The sequence below is a fragment of the Peromyscus leucopus genome, chromosome 12 (genome assembly GCF_004664715.2).
Source record: "Peromyscus leucopus breed LL Stock chromosome 12, UCI_PerLeu_2.1, whole genome shotgun sequence".
NCBI lineage: Eukaryota > Metazoa > Chordata > Mammalia > Rodentia > Cricetidae > Peromyscus > Peromyscus leucopus.
Window position 1 is genome coordinate 47,152,675 of NC_051073.1, and position 16,194 is coordinate 47,168,868.

General features: G+C 41.1%; 1 protein-coding gene across 3 annotated transcripts in view; it reads left to right on the forward strand.

The window, feature by feature from the left end:
• Hhla2 (HERV-H LTR-associating 2) overlaps window positions 1-16,194 on the forward strand; it is an 86,933-nt gene that overhangs the window by 65,856 nt on the left and 4,883 nt on the right. For 2 of the 3 annotated variants that reach the window (XM_037209721.1, XM_037209722.1), the window contains exons 3-6: window positions 2,518-2,871; window positions 4,904-5,167; window positions 5,965-6,270; window positions 15,911-16,021. In XM_037209721.1, the coding sequence (XP_037065616.1) occupies window positions 2,518-2,871; window positions 4,904-5,167; window positions 5,965-6,270; window positions 15,911-16,021 (1,035 nt within the window). The remainder of the gene's footprint in view (window positions 1-2,517; window positions 2,872-4,903; window positions 5,168-5,964; window positions 6,271-15,910; window positions 16,022-16,194) is intronic. The other variant, XM_037209723.1, reaches the window with a different exon arrangement.

Consider the following 16,194-nt stretch of genomic DNA (forward strand, 5'->3'; position numbering starts at 1 on the left):
TAAAACAACACCAAAATCTGATAAACCAAGAGGATTAGAATTTTACATTTATGTCCAGAATAATATTCCCCCAATCTCATTTGTCTGACTCATAGAGTATTGGGAATGTGGTCCTATTATGATTTAAAAGGGAATGGTCCCCGATAGACTCACATGTTAAATATTTGGCTTCTAGATACTAGTGTTATTTTGGAAGGTTCTGTAAACTTAGGAGGTGGGGACTGGAGCACATTATATTGGAAAATTGCCATGTGTACATGTGAGGAGGTGCAAAAAAGGAACCACTGGAAAGGCTGCTCCATAGAATGGTTGGGGGATAGTATTGTGAATAAGAGAGGGAAGACATCCAGAGGCATATGCAAGAGTCCAGAGCAGAGGGAAATGAGAAGCAGACTGAACATGGCCAGGAGAAGAGCAGCAAAGAATAGTGGAGGAGACAGTGAGGTAACAAGAGACAGTGCGTGTTGCTGGAGGGCTTCTCTCCAGGACTCCAAGCTCCACAGTCCCACAATCCACGTATAAAATAATCACTCAGTCGTTTATAATACTTATAAACTGTATGGCCATGGCAGGCTTTTTGCTAACTGTTCTTATATCTTAAATTAGCCCATTTCTATAAATCTATACCTTGCCACGTCACTTGTGACTTACCGGCGTCTTTACATGCTGCTTGTCCTGGCGGTGGCTGCAGTGTCTCCCTCCTCCTTCTTCCTGTTCCCTCAATTCTCCTCTCTCCTTGTCCCACCTATACTTCCTACCTGGTCACTGGCCAGTGTTTTATTTATATAGAGTGATATCCACAGCAAGCGCAAGAGTAAGGAGATAGCAAGAGAGAGAATAAAAGAGTGTCTGGGTATAAGGAGAATGAGTAGCTGGGGACTTGAGGGGAAGGTCCAGGAGGCTACCACTGAGTTTGAATTTTATAACAAGTAGTTGTGAGTAGGGACTGAGGGAGCCTGGAGGCCAGCATGAGTTTTGATATGCAACCACATGTACATGTCAATAGAGAGCCATATGTCCCTTTTGCCATGGGTAAGGGAAATGACTCCTTTTGGAAGATGGGAACTCGTTTCACAAGTTCATGAGGAATGCCGGCTTTTTATCTAACTACTAGGAATCCTTCTACAGTTCAGTGTGAGCTCATTTCTGGATATATGAATGTCCTGAGACCTAACAACATGCTACTTGAACTTTTTGAAAGCAGGTGCTGAGACTGTGGAGCTCAAGAATGGTTTCAGCAGGAATCCTCTAAAATACTGCCCTGAGTCAGGATGGCCATTTGGCTCTCTGTAACAGGAAATACTGGTGGGGAGCAAGCAGATAAACACATTAAAAATGTTGTGTTCTTGAGAACAGATAGAAGCCAAACCAATGTCCTTACAGACATTACTATTGTTTATCCCATGACATAGAAATGCCTCCCATGGGAACAGGAAGCTGGAAGTTTATCAACGGGGAGACTCGCAGTTGGGAACTCCAGCAGTGATTTGATGGTGTTACCTTTGTTTACTCTCTCACTCAGGCTGCTCTCATTATTTCTGCTAGATGCCATGAGCCCCTGATGGATGGTGTTTTGCTCTCTGTCTTGGATTCTATCCACCTGCTGCTTGCTTTTTGTTCTTTTCTTTTGCCCGCTATGTGCTTAATAAATCGCCTAATTGAAACTGAAAATATGGCTATTGCAGATCATTCTCTAGACCATACTGAAGAGGGTCTTAGCTGGAGGAAGCAGGTTGTTGTGGATGTCCCTGGGAGCTATACCTCACTTTTGTCTCCTCTCCTTTCCTCTCTCTCCTCTGCCAGATGCTTCTGCCATCATGATGTCCTGCCTCACCCCAGACCTGGAAAGAGTAGAGTCATCCAGGATGGACTGAACCCTCTAAACAATGAGTTCAAATAAATATTTCCTCCCTTAGGTTGTTTTTTATCAGCTGTCTTCTCACAATGATGAAGAATCACTAGTGCATGTTCTAAAGCTGAAGTCAATATTTACATCATTTCTCCTCTTGATCTCCTGCCCTCATCCTCTTGGGCTGAGAAGACTGTCTTCCAGATTACTGACTGACTGTAGAACCCAGGATTGCCTTCTAAATTCTCCATATACTTATTGACTTAGCAAAACTAATTTCCCCCCAGATTTAGGGCCTTCTGGCTCTAGCAGCTTCAAAAACTATTAATATTGCAGTAGGTATAAAGGTGACTTCTTTCATGTTCACTCTTTCCAGTACAACAGCAGTGATTTGGAGAGAGACAGACTGTTGTTGGTCACATGGGTTACAAACTAATATGCTTAATCCTTGGGCAGTTGCCAACCTCACAGTTACTTTGACTCAATTTGACTGAGCGGGAAGATACTCCATCACAGAGTCAGGGCTTGTTGCCAATGACTAGTGAGCCAGGCTCCTTGAGATGTGGGCAGGCTATTCTTCTAGGAGGTTCACTCAGGCAGTCCTGGCATAAGCCCTGACAAGCACCTGTCTCTAACCCTCTTCATTTTGTCTCTGCTCCCCATGTTAGACCTATTCTTCCCAGTCTTCTTCAGTTACCACAATAGTAATAATGAGCAACTCATTATTGGAAGATACGACGAAGATGTGATTCTCCCTTGCCTGTTTACAAGCGAGTCTCAAGTTGTAATTCACTGGAAAATTCAAGATAACACTGTTCACAGTTACTTCAGAGACATGGACCAGTTGGAAGAACAGTATCTTAGATATGCAAACAGGACATCCCTCTTTCATAGTGAAATTCACAATGGGAATGCCTCTCTAACTGTCAGAAGATTGAGCCTTCTGGATGAAGGAATTTATACCTGCTATGTGGGAACAAGAAGTAGATATCGTGTGAGCAAAGTGGTGCTGAAAGTGGGAGGTAAGTGTGTATGTACATTTTAGTGAGGTGTGATGACGTAATTTGATGCAATTCTGAAACAGCGTTTTCTGAGCATCATATACTAAGATCTTCCTTTCAAGTCAGTTCCTACAAATCTACCCCATTATTTCAATGCATAATATCATAGACAGTGCCCAATATGTAGTAATATCTCATAGTATGGGCATGCTATGATTGGTATAACCATTCCCCCTGTTGGTGGATGTTCAGGGTTTCCAGTGTTTTCCATCTGTTGTGATGAATGTATTTATAGTTACATAAGATGATGACAAATTATATGAACTAAAAGTACCAGAAGTAAGATTTTAATACTCCAATGACATTAGCAGCATAAGGGCATTAATTTCTCTAGTATTTCTATCAACACTGAATATCATCAGTCTTAAACATCTCTTCCAACATGATGATGAGAAATACTCAACTAACTTTAAACTGCCTTTTTAAAAAAAATAAGTAGAACTTACTGTTGATATTGTATGATTTTTATCTTCTCTTCAATAACTGTAATGTAACTCTAGCCATACTATACAATTAATGTACTCATGGTTGCCAATGGTTAAGTTTATGTTAAATCAAACTAGAATCCAATTAAAGCTTAAGAAATAATAGGAATAATTTCATGACATATTCATAATCATACTACCAAGAATTCTTATTGATACAGCATGATAACGTTGAACGTGTTTATCATTGACATGGTATGTTAGGAAGTATTCTTGATTTCACAGTAATTTTACTGCTATTATAAATTTATTGTTAGTTCAGTTGTGTTTTGATATTTTAAATACATATACTGTTTTCATTTATACAGGTGTACAATGTATTTTGATCATATCTAATCCCTATTCCCTGTTTCCAAATTTTCTTAGATCTATGTTCCCTTCTCAACTTTACACTAATTTTTTTCTTTTTAATTAGTGTTTCTCATATATGTATGAGTATGGGACCATATACTAGAATATGGCCAACCTGCTAGGAGTCATACTCTAAAACAAAACTACCCCTTCCCCAGCAGCATGAACTGTCAGTTACTATTCAGCCAGGCATGGAGGCTCATGTCCCTTGCCTTCTCCACGCTGGAATGCTGACTAGCTTGATTTTTTTCAGGTCTTGTGCAGGCAACCACAGTTGTTGTAAGTTCATGAATACAATTGTTCTGTCATGTCCAGAAGCCACTGTTTTGTCACAGTCCTCACCGACCTCTAACTTCTACAGTCTTTCTTTCCCTTCTTCCACAATGGTCACTGAGCCTTGGGAGGAGCATTGTGACATAGATGTCTCATTTATGGCTGAGCATAGTTTTTAAGACATAATGCTATTACAGAGCATAGGGTGGTGACATGGACTTGTAATTCTAGTACTGGGGAGGCTGAAAAAATAGGATCGATGACTTGAGACAAAACTGTACTCTTGAAAAGAGTACCTGTTTCAAATGAAACAAAGCAATTATAAAGCTAAAGCTATTACATATGTAATATATATATACATATATATATACATACATATATAATGTAGAACTGCTTTCATATGCATCAGGAAATAATAGACATCATATGACTTATTCTATCATAATATTTGCTGTGGGATAGGGGGCTGGAAGAAAATTCACATTTCTCTGAGGTGCACTGGCAAGTGAGTATGAGTGCATGTAAGAGTGTGCACAGCTAGGGTATAATAGAGTGCTGTACAGTATTGCATGCTTCGGGGGATATCTTCTAATATATTTTTAAAATTTAATTTTTACTCTTTCTTCCTCTGACTGATTTAACTGCTTTATATATTGACTCAGAATTGTATGTTAAAAAAAATATTCAAATAGGCTGAGTCAGTAGCTAAGGAGTCCACAGAGTGCTGCGTGAACTCTACAGATTTTGACGCTGTTTTGTTTGGGTTGAATTTTTCTTTAAGGAACTGAGAGATCTTGTTCATAAAATTTTGCCTTTATTGCATAGGTAGTGATAAAGAAACTAATGGCTACAATTCTTTGTAACTCGCTCTCTGTTTCATGCAGCTTTCCACACACCTTTAATGAAATATGAAAAAAATACAGAGAGCTTTCTGGTTTGCAGTATCCTGAGTGTTTATCCTTATCCACGTATCACATGGAAAATGGACAATGCAATTGTCTCTGGAAGCAGTACAGAAGTAACTGAGCCTCCGGGTCCTTTTTATGTTAAAAGTACACTGAATGTTACAGGATTAAATTCATCTTTTGAGTGTGTTATTGAAAATCCACTTCTCAATGAAACATGGAGAGGACAGTGGACATTGGCAGGTAGGTTCCATTGGACTTTCTGTGTAGAGGTGCTCTGCCAGAGGCTGGGATAGATCTACAAAGAATCAAGAAAGAAAACCCAACTGCAGAAGGAATAATTTGGTTGCATTGATTCTGAGCATCGTTCCCTATTCATAAAATAGAAGTACCTACTTTACTAGGTGAAAATTGAGTGAAAACACTGGAGATCTGTCCATGAATGTCTGTTTATCTATCTATGTATGGTTTCTCCTCCAAACAGGATTTCCCACATGCACAGGAATGTGTGTCCTTTAGCAGATCATAACCCCTAATTCTCTCCAGTTAAAAGATTTATTAAGTTTTACTATTATTATTGCTGGATTTTAAACATTGATCTTTAAAAATACTTGTATTTTATTTATTGGGGGAAACATAATGCTATGTTGTGCATGTGGAAGTCAGAGAATAATTTGGGGGAGTGGGTTCTCTCCTTCCACTATGGAGATCCTGGAAATTGAACTCAGGTGGCCAGACTCAGCAGCAGGTGCAGTGTTCCAGAGTGATTCTTCAGGTTGGAGGAGTTAAAATCCAGGAGTTTCCTCCCTGGAAGACCCCATTCCATCACAACATGAAGGTCCAATATAACCTTAGAGGAAAATTTTAAAACAGAAACAGGACAGCTTTTCTCATATGAAACTCTACAACACAAATATCAGAAAGTTTTCCCCACAGACATAAATACTGCAGTTTGTTTTCCTTCCCAATCTTAAGTGTAATTCAGGAAATTCTTCCGACAGTTTGGTCTTCACTAGTTTCCTTTTTGTTTCTGTTGTTAGGTAGTCACTGGATCAATCAAAGTGAATCCATCTCACTCGGGTGTACTGTCGGCAGCAATTTCTTTCTACAAAATCAAGACTTCCGTGTTAATTGGTTTAAAGTAGAAAATGTCTTGGATTGGCATCTGAATTCTTCACAGGACAGAACTGCTAATGACCTTCACTTCGCACGGAATAAAGAGCTGAGAGATCACCATGACTTACTCATGAAATTGAAACATCTTCATCCTTCAGACAGTGGGGAATACTTGTGTAATGTTTCTTCACCTAAGTATACATTCCTCACCGTCCACAGGGTGCAAGTAGGTAAGCAGCAAATAGGGCAGGCTAATGGGTTTTGGGTGTTGCAACAAAGGTTTTTTTTTTTTTTTTTTTTCAAAATGTCATTGGTGGAGATTCCCATGAGGGTATTGCTCGTGAGGGTAGGTGACATGCCGTCTTTTGATCAAAGTTACTCTCAGAAGTTTGCGTTTTCATTCTTTCTGTTTTGAAATGAAGGGAGATGTGTGCATTTTGGTGGCTCTAAGGTAGATACCTTCAACTCCTCTTCACTGCTGTGTGTAACATACAGCTTAGGGTCTTGGTTTAGGAGTTGAGGCAGTAGGAACAGGGGAAGTTAGAATCGGGTATTGCTGGATGCTGGGAAACATGGTGATGTCTGTCAATCTGGTGGAAACAAATGGTATTTGAAGCCCCAAGAAACTGTCTGGTTCTGTTCACTTTTCACCACACTCAGTTGCCAAAATTTTTTGTTTATAAGGAATGTTCCTAGTCCACAGACCAGAGAGTCGGGGAATGTGTGCCATGAAGTTGGCTTTCTGGTGAGGTGGCTGGCCTCTCCACCCTTATTCTATCACCCTAGCATAGAGGAAACCCTAATAGCTCTCTTTTATCCCTTAATAAGGGATATTTAAGATTGTGAAAATTATTATGTGTTTCATGAATTTTTAGTTGTCTCTGTGTTATGTGGTTTCCAAAGAAAGCTTCATGCTGACTGATGAAACTCCTTTTGATGATATAGAATGAAAAATATAGATGCATATGAAGTTCCTACTTTTCTCCCCAATAAGAGTGTTGGTTTTGATGTAAAATGCAGTGATGCCAAAATTCTATTTTTAAAACTGTTGCCTTATATTGACTTCATTTTAGAGTATAGAAAAACAAATCAGGAAGCATCTGCCTGAAGACTACATATGCCCCATCTCCTTAAGCAGAGATTTAGTTTTCAGTTTACCTACAGTGAAGCATCAGGGCAATTCCAGCTCTGGAAAAGGGTTTTTTTTCAGAACCTTGTATCTTCAAATACACCCTGTCCTGTGTGAAGACAGGTAAAGAGTCTTCCCACATTCTCCAAGAAGAGGCTTGTAGCAGGAGTATCCCAGCAGGGAAGAGACCAGAATGAGCAGTCATGGTACTGGGCATGAATTCTTTACTGAGGTTTGGTTTCTTAGTTCCTTTTCTATTGCCATGACAAAACACCATGACCAAGGCAACTCATGAAAGAAAGCATTTAATCTGGGCTCACAGTTCCAGAGGGTTAGAGCCTATGGCCATTATGGCAAGGAGCATAGCAATAGGCAGGCTAGCATGGTGCTGGAGCAGTAGTTGAGAGCTTACATCTGATCCATAAGCAAGAAGCAGAGAGAGAGAGAGAGAGAGAGAGAGAGAGAGAGAGAGAGAGAGAGAGAGAGGGAGGGAGAGAAGAGAGAACTTAGCTAACTGGGAATGGCATGAGCTTTTGAAACTTCAAAGCCTACCCCCAGAGACATACCTCCTTCAACAAAGCCACACCTCCTAATCCTTCCTCCAAGGATCAAGTATTCAAATATATGAGCCCATGTGGGGGGGCATTCTCATTCAAACCACTGTATTGTACTCCCTCCCTCCATAGGTTTTTGGTCATACTGCAGTGCATTCACTCTAACTTCAAAAGTCCTCATAGTCTTTCAGTTTCAAGACTGTTAAAAAGTCCAGCCTCTTTTAAGACTCAAGATGATCTCTTAACTATTATCCACCATAAAGTCAAGTCTGAAACCTAACAGGTCAAACACCAAATCCTTTACCTCCATGCCTGATGTCAAGGGTTTAGATTGCTTTGCCCTTCCAGCTTTGCTGACCACAGAACACTTCATTCCTTTGAGATGGTTCCGCTCTCTGTGTGTAGCAATCCTTGGCTCTTTCATTTCCAGCATCTTGGGGTCTCTAACACAATCCAGGCTTCACATTCAGAGCTTTGCCCAATGGCCTTTCCAGGCCACAATGCAGGGATTGGTGCTATATGTTTGGCTTCAGCAATTCTCCTTTTTAAAGATTTTTATTAATTTATTCTCTCATATATTACATCCTGACCAGTTTCCCCTCCCTTCTCTCCTTCTTGTCCCTCATCTCTTCCTCTCCTCCTCCATTTCCCTTCAGAAAAGGACAGGCCTTCCAGAAATATTGCATATCAATTTGCAGTAAGATTAGGCACCTCCCCTCATATTAAGGCTGGACGAGGCAGTCCAGTAGGAGGAAAAGGGTCCCCAAAGCAGGTAAAAGCATTGGAAACAGTCTCTGCTCCCTCTGTTAGGGGCTCCACAGAACCATCAAGTTATACAACTATTGCATATGCAGAGGGCCTAGGTCAGTCCCATGCAGGCTCCCTGGTGGTTAGATCATTCCCTGTGAGCTCCTCTGAGTCCAGTTTTGTTAATTCTGTGGGTTTCCATGGAGTGTCCTTGACTGCTCTGGCTTCTACAATCTTTTTCTCCCCCTCTTCTGAAAGAGTCACTGAGTTCTGTCTGTTTGGTTGTAGGTCTCTGCATCTGTTTCCATCAGTTGCTGATGGAGCCTCTCTGATGGGGATTATGCCAGGTTCCTGTCTACAAGTATAGCAGAATATCATCAGGAATCATTTCATTTACTCCCCCCCCCCCCCCCCCCCCGGGCTTGTTTAGTTCTACCCTAGGTCTCTGGCTGTCCAGCCTCCAGTTTCTGATCCTCCATGCCGTGTCAGTGGTGGTCTCCCTCTTATGGCATGGGTCTCAAGCAGGACCAGTCATTGGCTGGCCACTCCCACGACTTCTGTGCCACCTTAGCCCAGGGCATCTTGCTAGCAGGACAAATTGTAGGTCGAAGGTTTTGGTGACTGGGTTGGAGTCCCAACCCCTCCATTTGAGGCCTTGCCTGCTTATGAGATGGCCAGTTCAGACTCCATATCCCCCATTACTAGGAGTCTTAACTTCGGTCACCCTAATAGATTCTTAGGAATTTTCACTGCACGAGGTTTCTACCTTGCCCCTGGATTGCCCCCCCCACCCAATTCCAGTTGTCTCTCCAGTACTCTTCCTCTCTCCATCACCCCCTCCACATTATCCCTCCTATTCCCATTGCACCTGCCCCAAATCCACCCACAATATGTGTTCTATATCCCCTTCCCAGGGAGGGAGGTTCACGTAACTGCCCTTTGAGTTCTCTTTGTTACTTAGCCTTTCTGGGTCTGTGGATTGTAGCATGATTATCCTTTATTGTATAGTTAATATCCACTTATAAATGAGTACATGACATGTTTGTCTTTCTGGGTCTGGGTTACCTCACTCAAGATGATTTTTCTAGTCCATTAATTTGCCTGCAGATTTCATGATTTTTTTTTTTTTTTTTTTAGATTTCATGATGTTATTTTTTTTTAAGCTGAGTAATAATCCATTGTGTAAATGGATTTCCTTTATCCATTCTTTGTTGAGGGACATCTAGGTTGTTTCCAGTTTCTAGCTATTATGAATAAAACTGCTATGAACAAAGTTGAGCAATTATCTTTGTAGTAGGATGGAATATCTTTTGAGTATATGCCCAGGAAGTGATATAGCTGGGTCTTAAGGTAGATTGATTTCCAGTTTTCTGAGAAATCATCATATTTATTTCCAATGTTGCTGTACAAGTTTGTGCTCCCACCACAGTGGGGGAGTGTTCCCTGCTGCGGGATGGTCTTTCTGTGCACTGTAAATATGTGTTCCTCTCATTGGTTGATAAATAAAGCTGTTTGGTTAATGGTGAGACAGAATAAGGTCAGGCGGTACTATCAAACTGAAGGACAGAGTCAGGGCAGCTGCCAGCCAGCCGCCAGAGAAAGAAGATGTATTAGAACACAAGTAAAGCCATGAGACACATGGCAAAATATAGATGAATAGAAATGGGTTAATTTAAGTAAGAGCTAGTTAGTAACAAGCCTGATTCATCAGCCAAACATTTATAGTTAATATAAACCTCTGAGTGATTACTTGGAAATAGCTGCAGGACAAGGTGGAACAGAGAAAAGCCTTCATTTGCAGTTCCCCTTGCTCCACATCCTCACATGCATGAGTTGCCACTAATGTTTTTGGTCTTAGCCATTCTGACTGGAGTAAGATGGAATCTCAGAGTCATTTGGCTTTCATTTCCCTGATGGTTAAGGATGATGAACAATTCTTCAAGTATATCTCAGCCATTTGAGATTGTTTTGTTGAAAATTCTGTTTAGATCTGTACCTCATTTTTAATTGGATTTTTTTATGTCTAGTTTCTTGAGCTCTTTATATATTTTAAAGATCAGCCCTCTGTCAGATGTGCAGTTGGTGAAGATATTTTCCCATTCTATAATCTGCCATTTTTTTCCTATTGCCACTGTCTATTGTTTTTTGTTTTTGCTCTTTTGGGGAGTCTACCACCCAACTCCCAAATAAATCACACATAGAGGCTTATTCTTAATTATGAATGCCTGGCATTAGCTTGGCTTGTTAGGCAGCTTTTCTTAACTTAAAATTATCCCATCTATCTTTTGCCTCTGCGCTCTTCCCGTTCTCTATTTTTGTATACCTTTCTTTCTTTTTCCATTGTTGGTGTGTAGCTGGGTGGCTGGCCCCTGGAGTCCTCTTCCTTCTCTTTCTTCTTCTATTTGTCCTCTCTGCCTGCCAGCCCCACTTACTTCTCTCTCCTGCCTCACCATTGACTGTTCAGCTCTTTATCAGACAATCAGATGTTTTAAACAAAGTAACACAGCTGCAGAGTTAAACAAATGCGATATAAACAAAAGTAACACACCTTAAAATAATATTCTACAACAAGTGTCCTTTGCCTTACAGAAGCTTCTCAGTTTCAGGGTGTCCCGTTTATTAATTGTTGATCTCAGTGTCTGTGCTACTGGTGTTCTATTCAGGAAGTTGTTTCCCGTGCCAATGTGTTCAAGGCTACTTCCCACTTTCTCTTTTACTAGGTTCAGTGTAACTGGATTTATGTTGAGGTCTTTGATCCACTTGGACTTGAGTTTTGTGCAGGGTGATAAATATGGATCTATTTGTATTCTTCTACATGTCAACATCCAGTTATGCCAGCACCATTTGTTGAAGATGCTTGTATAACTCTGGCTTCTTTATAAAAAAAAAACCAGATGTCCACAGGTGTATGGGTTTATGTCTGGGTCTTTGATTTGATTCCATTGATCAACCTGTCTCTTTTTATGCCAATACCATGAGGTTTTTATTACTATACCTCCGTAGTAGAGCTTGAAATCAGGGATGGTGATACCTCTGGATGTTCTTTTGTTGTACTTGATTGTTTCAGCTATCCTGGGTGTTTTGGTTTTCCATATGAAGTTTAATATTGTTCTTTCAAGGTCTGTAAAGATTTGTGTTGGAAATTCTACTGATCCATGAGCATGGGATATCTTTCCATCTTTGGGTATCTTCTTCAATTTCTTTCTTCAAAGACTTGAAGTTCTTGTTATACAGGTATTTCACTTGCTTGGCTAGAGTTACCCTAAGATGTTTTATACTATTTGTGGCTATTGTGAAGGGTGATTTCTTTCTCAACTCATTTGTCCTTTGTATATAGGAGGGCTACTGATTTTTTTTATTTATTTATTTTTTTAGTTAATCTTGTATCTAGTCACTTTCCTGAAGGTGTTTATCAGCAGTAGGAATTCCTTGGTAGAATTTTTGGTGTTGTTTGTGTGTACTATTTGCAACTAGAAGGGTGCAGAATTGGTGATGGGGTTCGGGGAAGCTGAGATGGTGCAAGTGTGGGGGAGTTTGCTGGGCTGGCAGTTTGAATGGATTTCTCCCAGTCTGCTTGTTCTCTGGTAGCACAAGGAATCTCAGGCCCTGTTGGAGGCTGGGGCACAACAAGTAGGAGGGCATGGGACTGGGGACAGTGTGGAGAGGTGCTGAGATAGTGAGAGTGTGCAAGTTTAGGGGGAGGAGAGACTACCTGGACTTCTTACAGTCTTCGAGTTCTCTAGTAGGGTGGGTCAGTAGTTCTCCTTATCCGTGGAGAAAAATTCCACAACCTCTTACTCCTGTATCCTTCCTGACTATAAAGCCAGAACCCTGTGGCCACTGCTGCCAAGTTCTGCTGCCTGCTTGGGATGAAACCTGGCCCCCTCCTTGAATGACATTTGTTTAAACTTTCATTTATTGTTGCTCTTCAGAACAGGCTCTTTCTTTTCAGAAGTTGCAGAATTCTGGCTGGGGTCTTATTTTCCAAGCTCCTACTATGACAGCCCACTAAGGCCTGCTTTCAGTGCTCAACCACTTTCCTAGTCCAAAGTCCCAAAGTCATCTCCGTTTCTTGAAGAAATAGCATGGTCAAGCTGGTCCCGGCAAGAGCCCGCTCCTTGGTACCAAATTCTGTGCCAGTTACTTTTCTGTTGTTGTACTAAGACACCACGACCAAGGCAGCATAGAGAAGAAATAATGTATTAAGGGGCTTACAGTTTCGGAGGGTAAGCCCATGACCATCATGGCAGCAAGCCTGGCAGCAGATAGATCGGCAGGCATGACACTGAGCAGTAGCTGAGAGCTTACATCCCAATCCACAAGCATGAGGCAATGTGGTGGTTTGAATAGGTATGGCCCCCATAGACTCATGTTTAACATGAATCTTAAAAGGCCTTATAATAATAATAATAATAAAAAACCCTGAGCCAGATACTGGGGTGAAAGTTGAAAGATCAGAGAAGCGGAACAAGCCAGCCACTAGCTTACCTTACGAAATCCTCAGCCTCAAAAGAGTGAGTTCCTGTTTCCTCATACCTTATATACCTTCCTGTGTCCTGCCATATTACTTCCTGGGATTAAAGGCGTGTGTCACCACTGCCTGGTTCTGTTTCTCTCATGTAGCCCAGTGTGGCCTTGAACTCACAGAGATCCAGACAGATCTCTGCCTCCCAAGTGATAGGATTAAAGGTGTGTGCCACCACTGCCTGACCTCTCTGTCTAATTTAGTGGCTGGCTCTCTCCTCTGATCCCCAGGTAAGCTTTATTGGGGTACACAATATATCACCACACTCACATGTTTGAATGCCTGGCCCATAGGGAAGGGCACTATTAGTAGGTGTTCCCTTGTTGGACTATATGTGGCCTTGCTGGAGGAAGTGTGTCACTGTGGGGATAGGCTTTGAGGTCTCAGATGTTCAAGCCAATTCACCTCCAGCTGCCTGCCAAACTAGATTTAGAACTCTCAGCCCCTTCTCCAGCTCTATATCTGCCTGCATGCTGCCATACTCCCTGCCATGACAATCATGGACTGAACCTCTGAAACTGCAAGACATCCTCAATTAAATGTTTTCCTTTATAAGAGTTGCTGTGGTTGTGGTATCTCTTTACAGCAATAAAACTCTAAGACAGGCAGAGAGAGGTAATTACCTCAAAGCCCACTGCCAGTGACCCACCTCTTCTAACAAGGCCATGCTTCCTAATCCTTCCCAAACAGTTCCACTAACTGGGACCAAGCATTCAAACAGATGAGCTTATGGAGGCCATTCTCATTCATACCACCACACATGGTTTTCTATTCTTAATTACAGTGTTCCATTTGCTGTCTTGCTAAGAGATGCCATAGTATACACACAAGAAGTCTGCTTGGTATTCCTAGTATTTAGATCTGCCCAATGAAAACTTCATTAAACCGAATGGATCTAAGCAATCTTTTCTAAACTGTCTTTCTGAGTTGATATTTGACCTTGTGGCTATCTCTTCACTCTGCCAGGGACTGAGGCTCACAGACAAAATGTGAAGTAGTTGTACTGTGCAGGGTTATTTTCAGAAGGGAATACATACATCTGGATACACGTTAGAAAGTGAGCTTGCCCTCTCTACCTAACCTCTTCTTCCTCACAAGAGGCAGATATCCAGAATTAGCAACTAACTAGAGAGATTAATATTTTCTTTCTTTCCTTCTTTCTTTCTTTCTTTTTTCCTTCCAAGACAGGGTTTCTCTGTGTAGCTTTGCACCTTTCCTTGATCTCACTCTGTAGACCAGGCTGGCCTCAAACTCACAGAGATCCGCCTGCCTCTGCCTCCCAAGTGCTGGGATTAAAGGTGTGCACCACCACCAACTGGCAATATTTTCTTTGTTAGAATGCAGACTGTATTGAGTAATAACAGTATCTTCAGAACAATTCCTGTGTGACATACAAATAGAGATAATCATTTTAAAGAACAATTAATAAACATTGTTTCCACCCTACATCTGCCTTTGTGCTCAAATGCCTCCTACTATTTGTTAAGATATGGATTGTAAGATCAGTTGGGTCTGACTTTAATAATCCAAACCCCCAAGTTTTTCCCTTTACCAATCGAGTTATAAAATTCCTTTATAGTAATTACAATAATCCTAGTCTAGGCCAGCATGTAGGAAGTCCAGGTTCCTTCTGGTATTCCTGAAGAGCACAAACTATGATTGCCCCAGGCCTTTATTTCATCACCAGGAACATCCTATCTCTGTTCCCTTAGAATTGTCTTCTCCAGACCAGTGTGGAAAGTTTTCTTGCCTGGAGGAGAACTACAGACTAATGCAGTTTTCCATTCTTTTTTTTTTTTTTCCGAGATAGGGTTTCTCTATGTAGCTTTGCACCTTTCCTGGAGCTCACTTGGTAGCCCAGGCTGGCCTCGAACTTACAGAGATCCGCCTGGCTCTGCCTCCCGAGTGCAGGGATTAAAGGCGTGCGCCACCACGCCCGGCCAGTTTTCCATTCTTAATCAATCCTTTGTTAAAAATATGTTAATTTCCTGATGTAATCTAAAATAATAGAAAATTAAATGCAGTGTTGAGTCCTTGGTCTTTGACTTTCCAGACTCTTTTCTCTCCTGATTTTCACTTTTACCTAGACCCAAACTGGTTGATATTATAGTGACCATAAGTTTCTTGTAATAGAGAGACTGAGAACAGACATGTTTATACTAATGGTTTATTGTACCAGACTTTTTCTTTGGGGCCACCAACCAGTTCCCAAATTATGACACGGAGACTTCTTATTAGTTATGAATGCTCAGCCTAGCTTAGGCTTGTTTCTGGCTAGCTCTTTTAACTTAACCTGTTTCTCTCTATCTACATTTTGCCTTGGGGCTTTTTACCTTCTTTTTTTCTGAATATCTTACTTTCCTGCTGTCACTATGTCTGTCTGTCTGGCGGCTGCCAGGGTTCTGGCCCCTGGCATGTCCCTTTGTCTTCTCATTCTCTTTTTCCCTTTTCTCTCTCTTCTACTTGAGCCTGGATCTATCCCCCTCCTTATCCTCTCTGACCACCAGCCCCACTTATCCTTTCTCTGCCTAGCGATAGGCCATTCAGCTCTTTATTAGACCAATCAGGAGCCTTAGGCAGGCAAGGTGAAGCAAATGCAACACATCTTTACATAATTAAACACACATCCTTACATCTTTAAACAAATGCAGCATAAACAAATGTGACACATCTTTTTACAGTTAAAGTAATATTCCACAACAGTTTATTTATACTATTAACTTTTTAAATGTTTTTTTGAGGGCTTTTTCACTCTGTGAAATGTTCTCCATATTAATTCTTCCCTCTTTGCAGCTACAAACAATCTTAAAAACAGTAAACATGCTGTACTGGCACTAACCTACTAACCTACTCACATTTATTTTCCTTGGTAAGTTTCCTTCAGCTCACAGCCTTTGTTACTTTGTTTTATTTAGCACCAAGTCGAGCTTCACAGCATCTTGGAACTTGGGCTTCACTTGTACTGCTGATGGTGCTACGAGCAATATACTTCTATATATGGATGAGAAAGTCCAGTGACTCTGAAGGTAATATGGAGAATTTGGCTTTGCTCATGGGTGTCCCATGCTCTCAGTATTAATGATGTAGAGAAGCACTCACCTAGACTGCTGCCTGCAGATGTAAATATGTTATTTTTCTGCAAGTCCTTCTACAACTTATCAAAATCCATTAACATTCTTTTACATTTTCACCTACTATT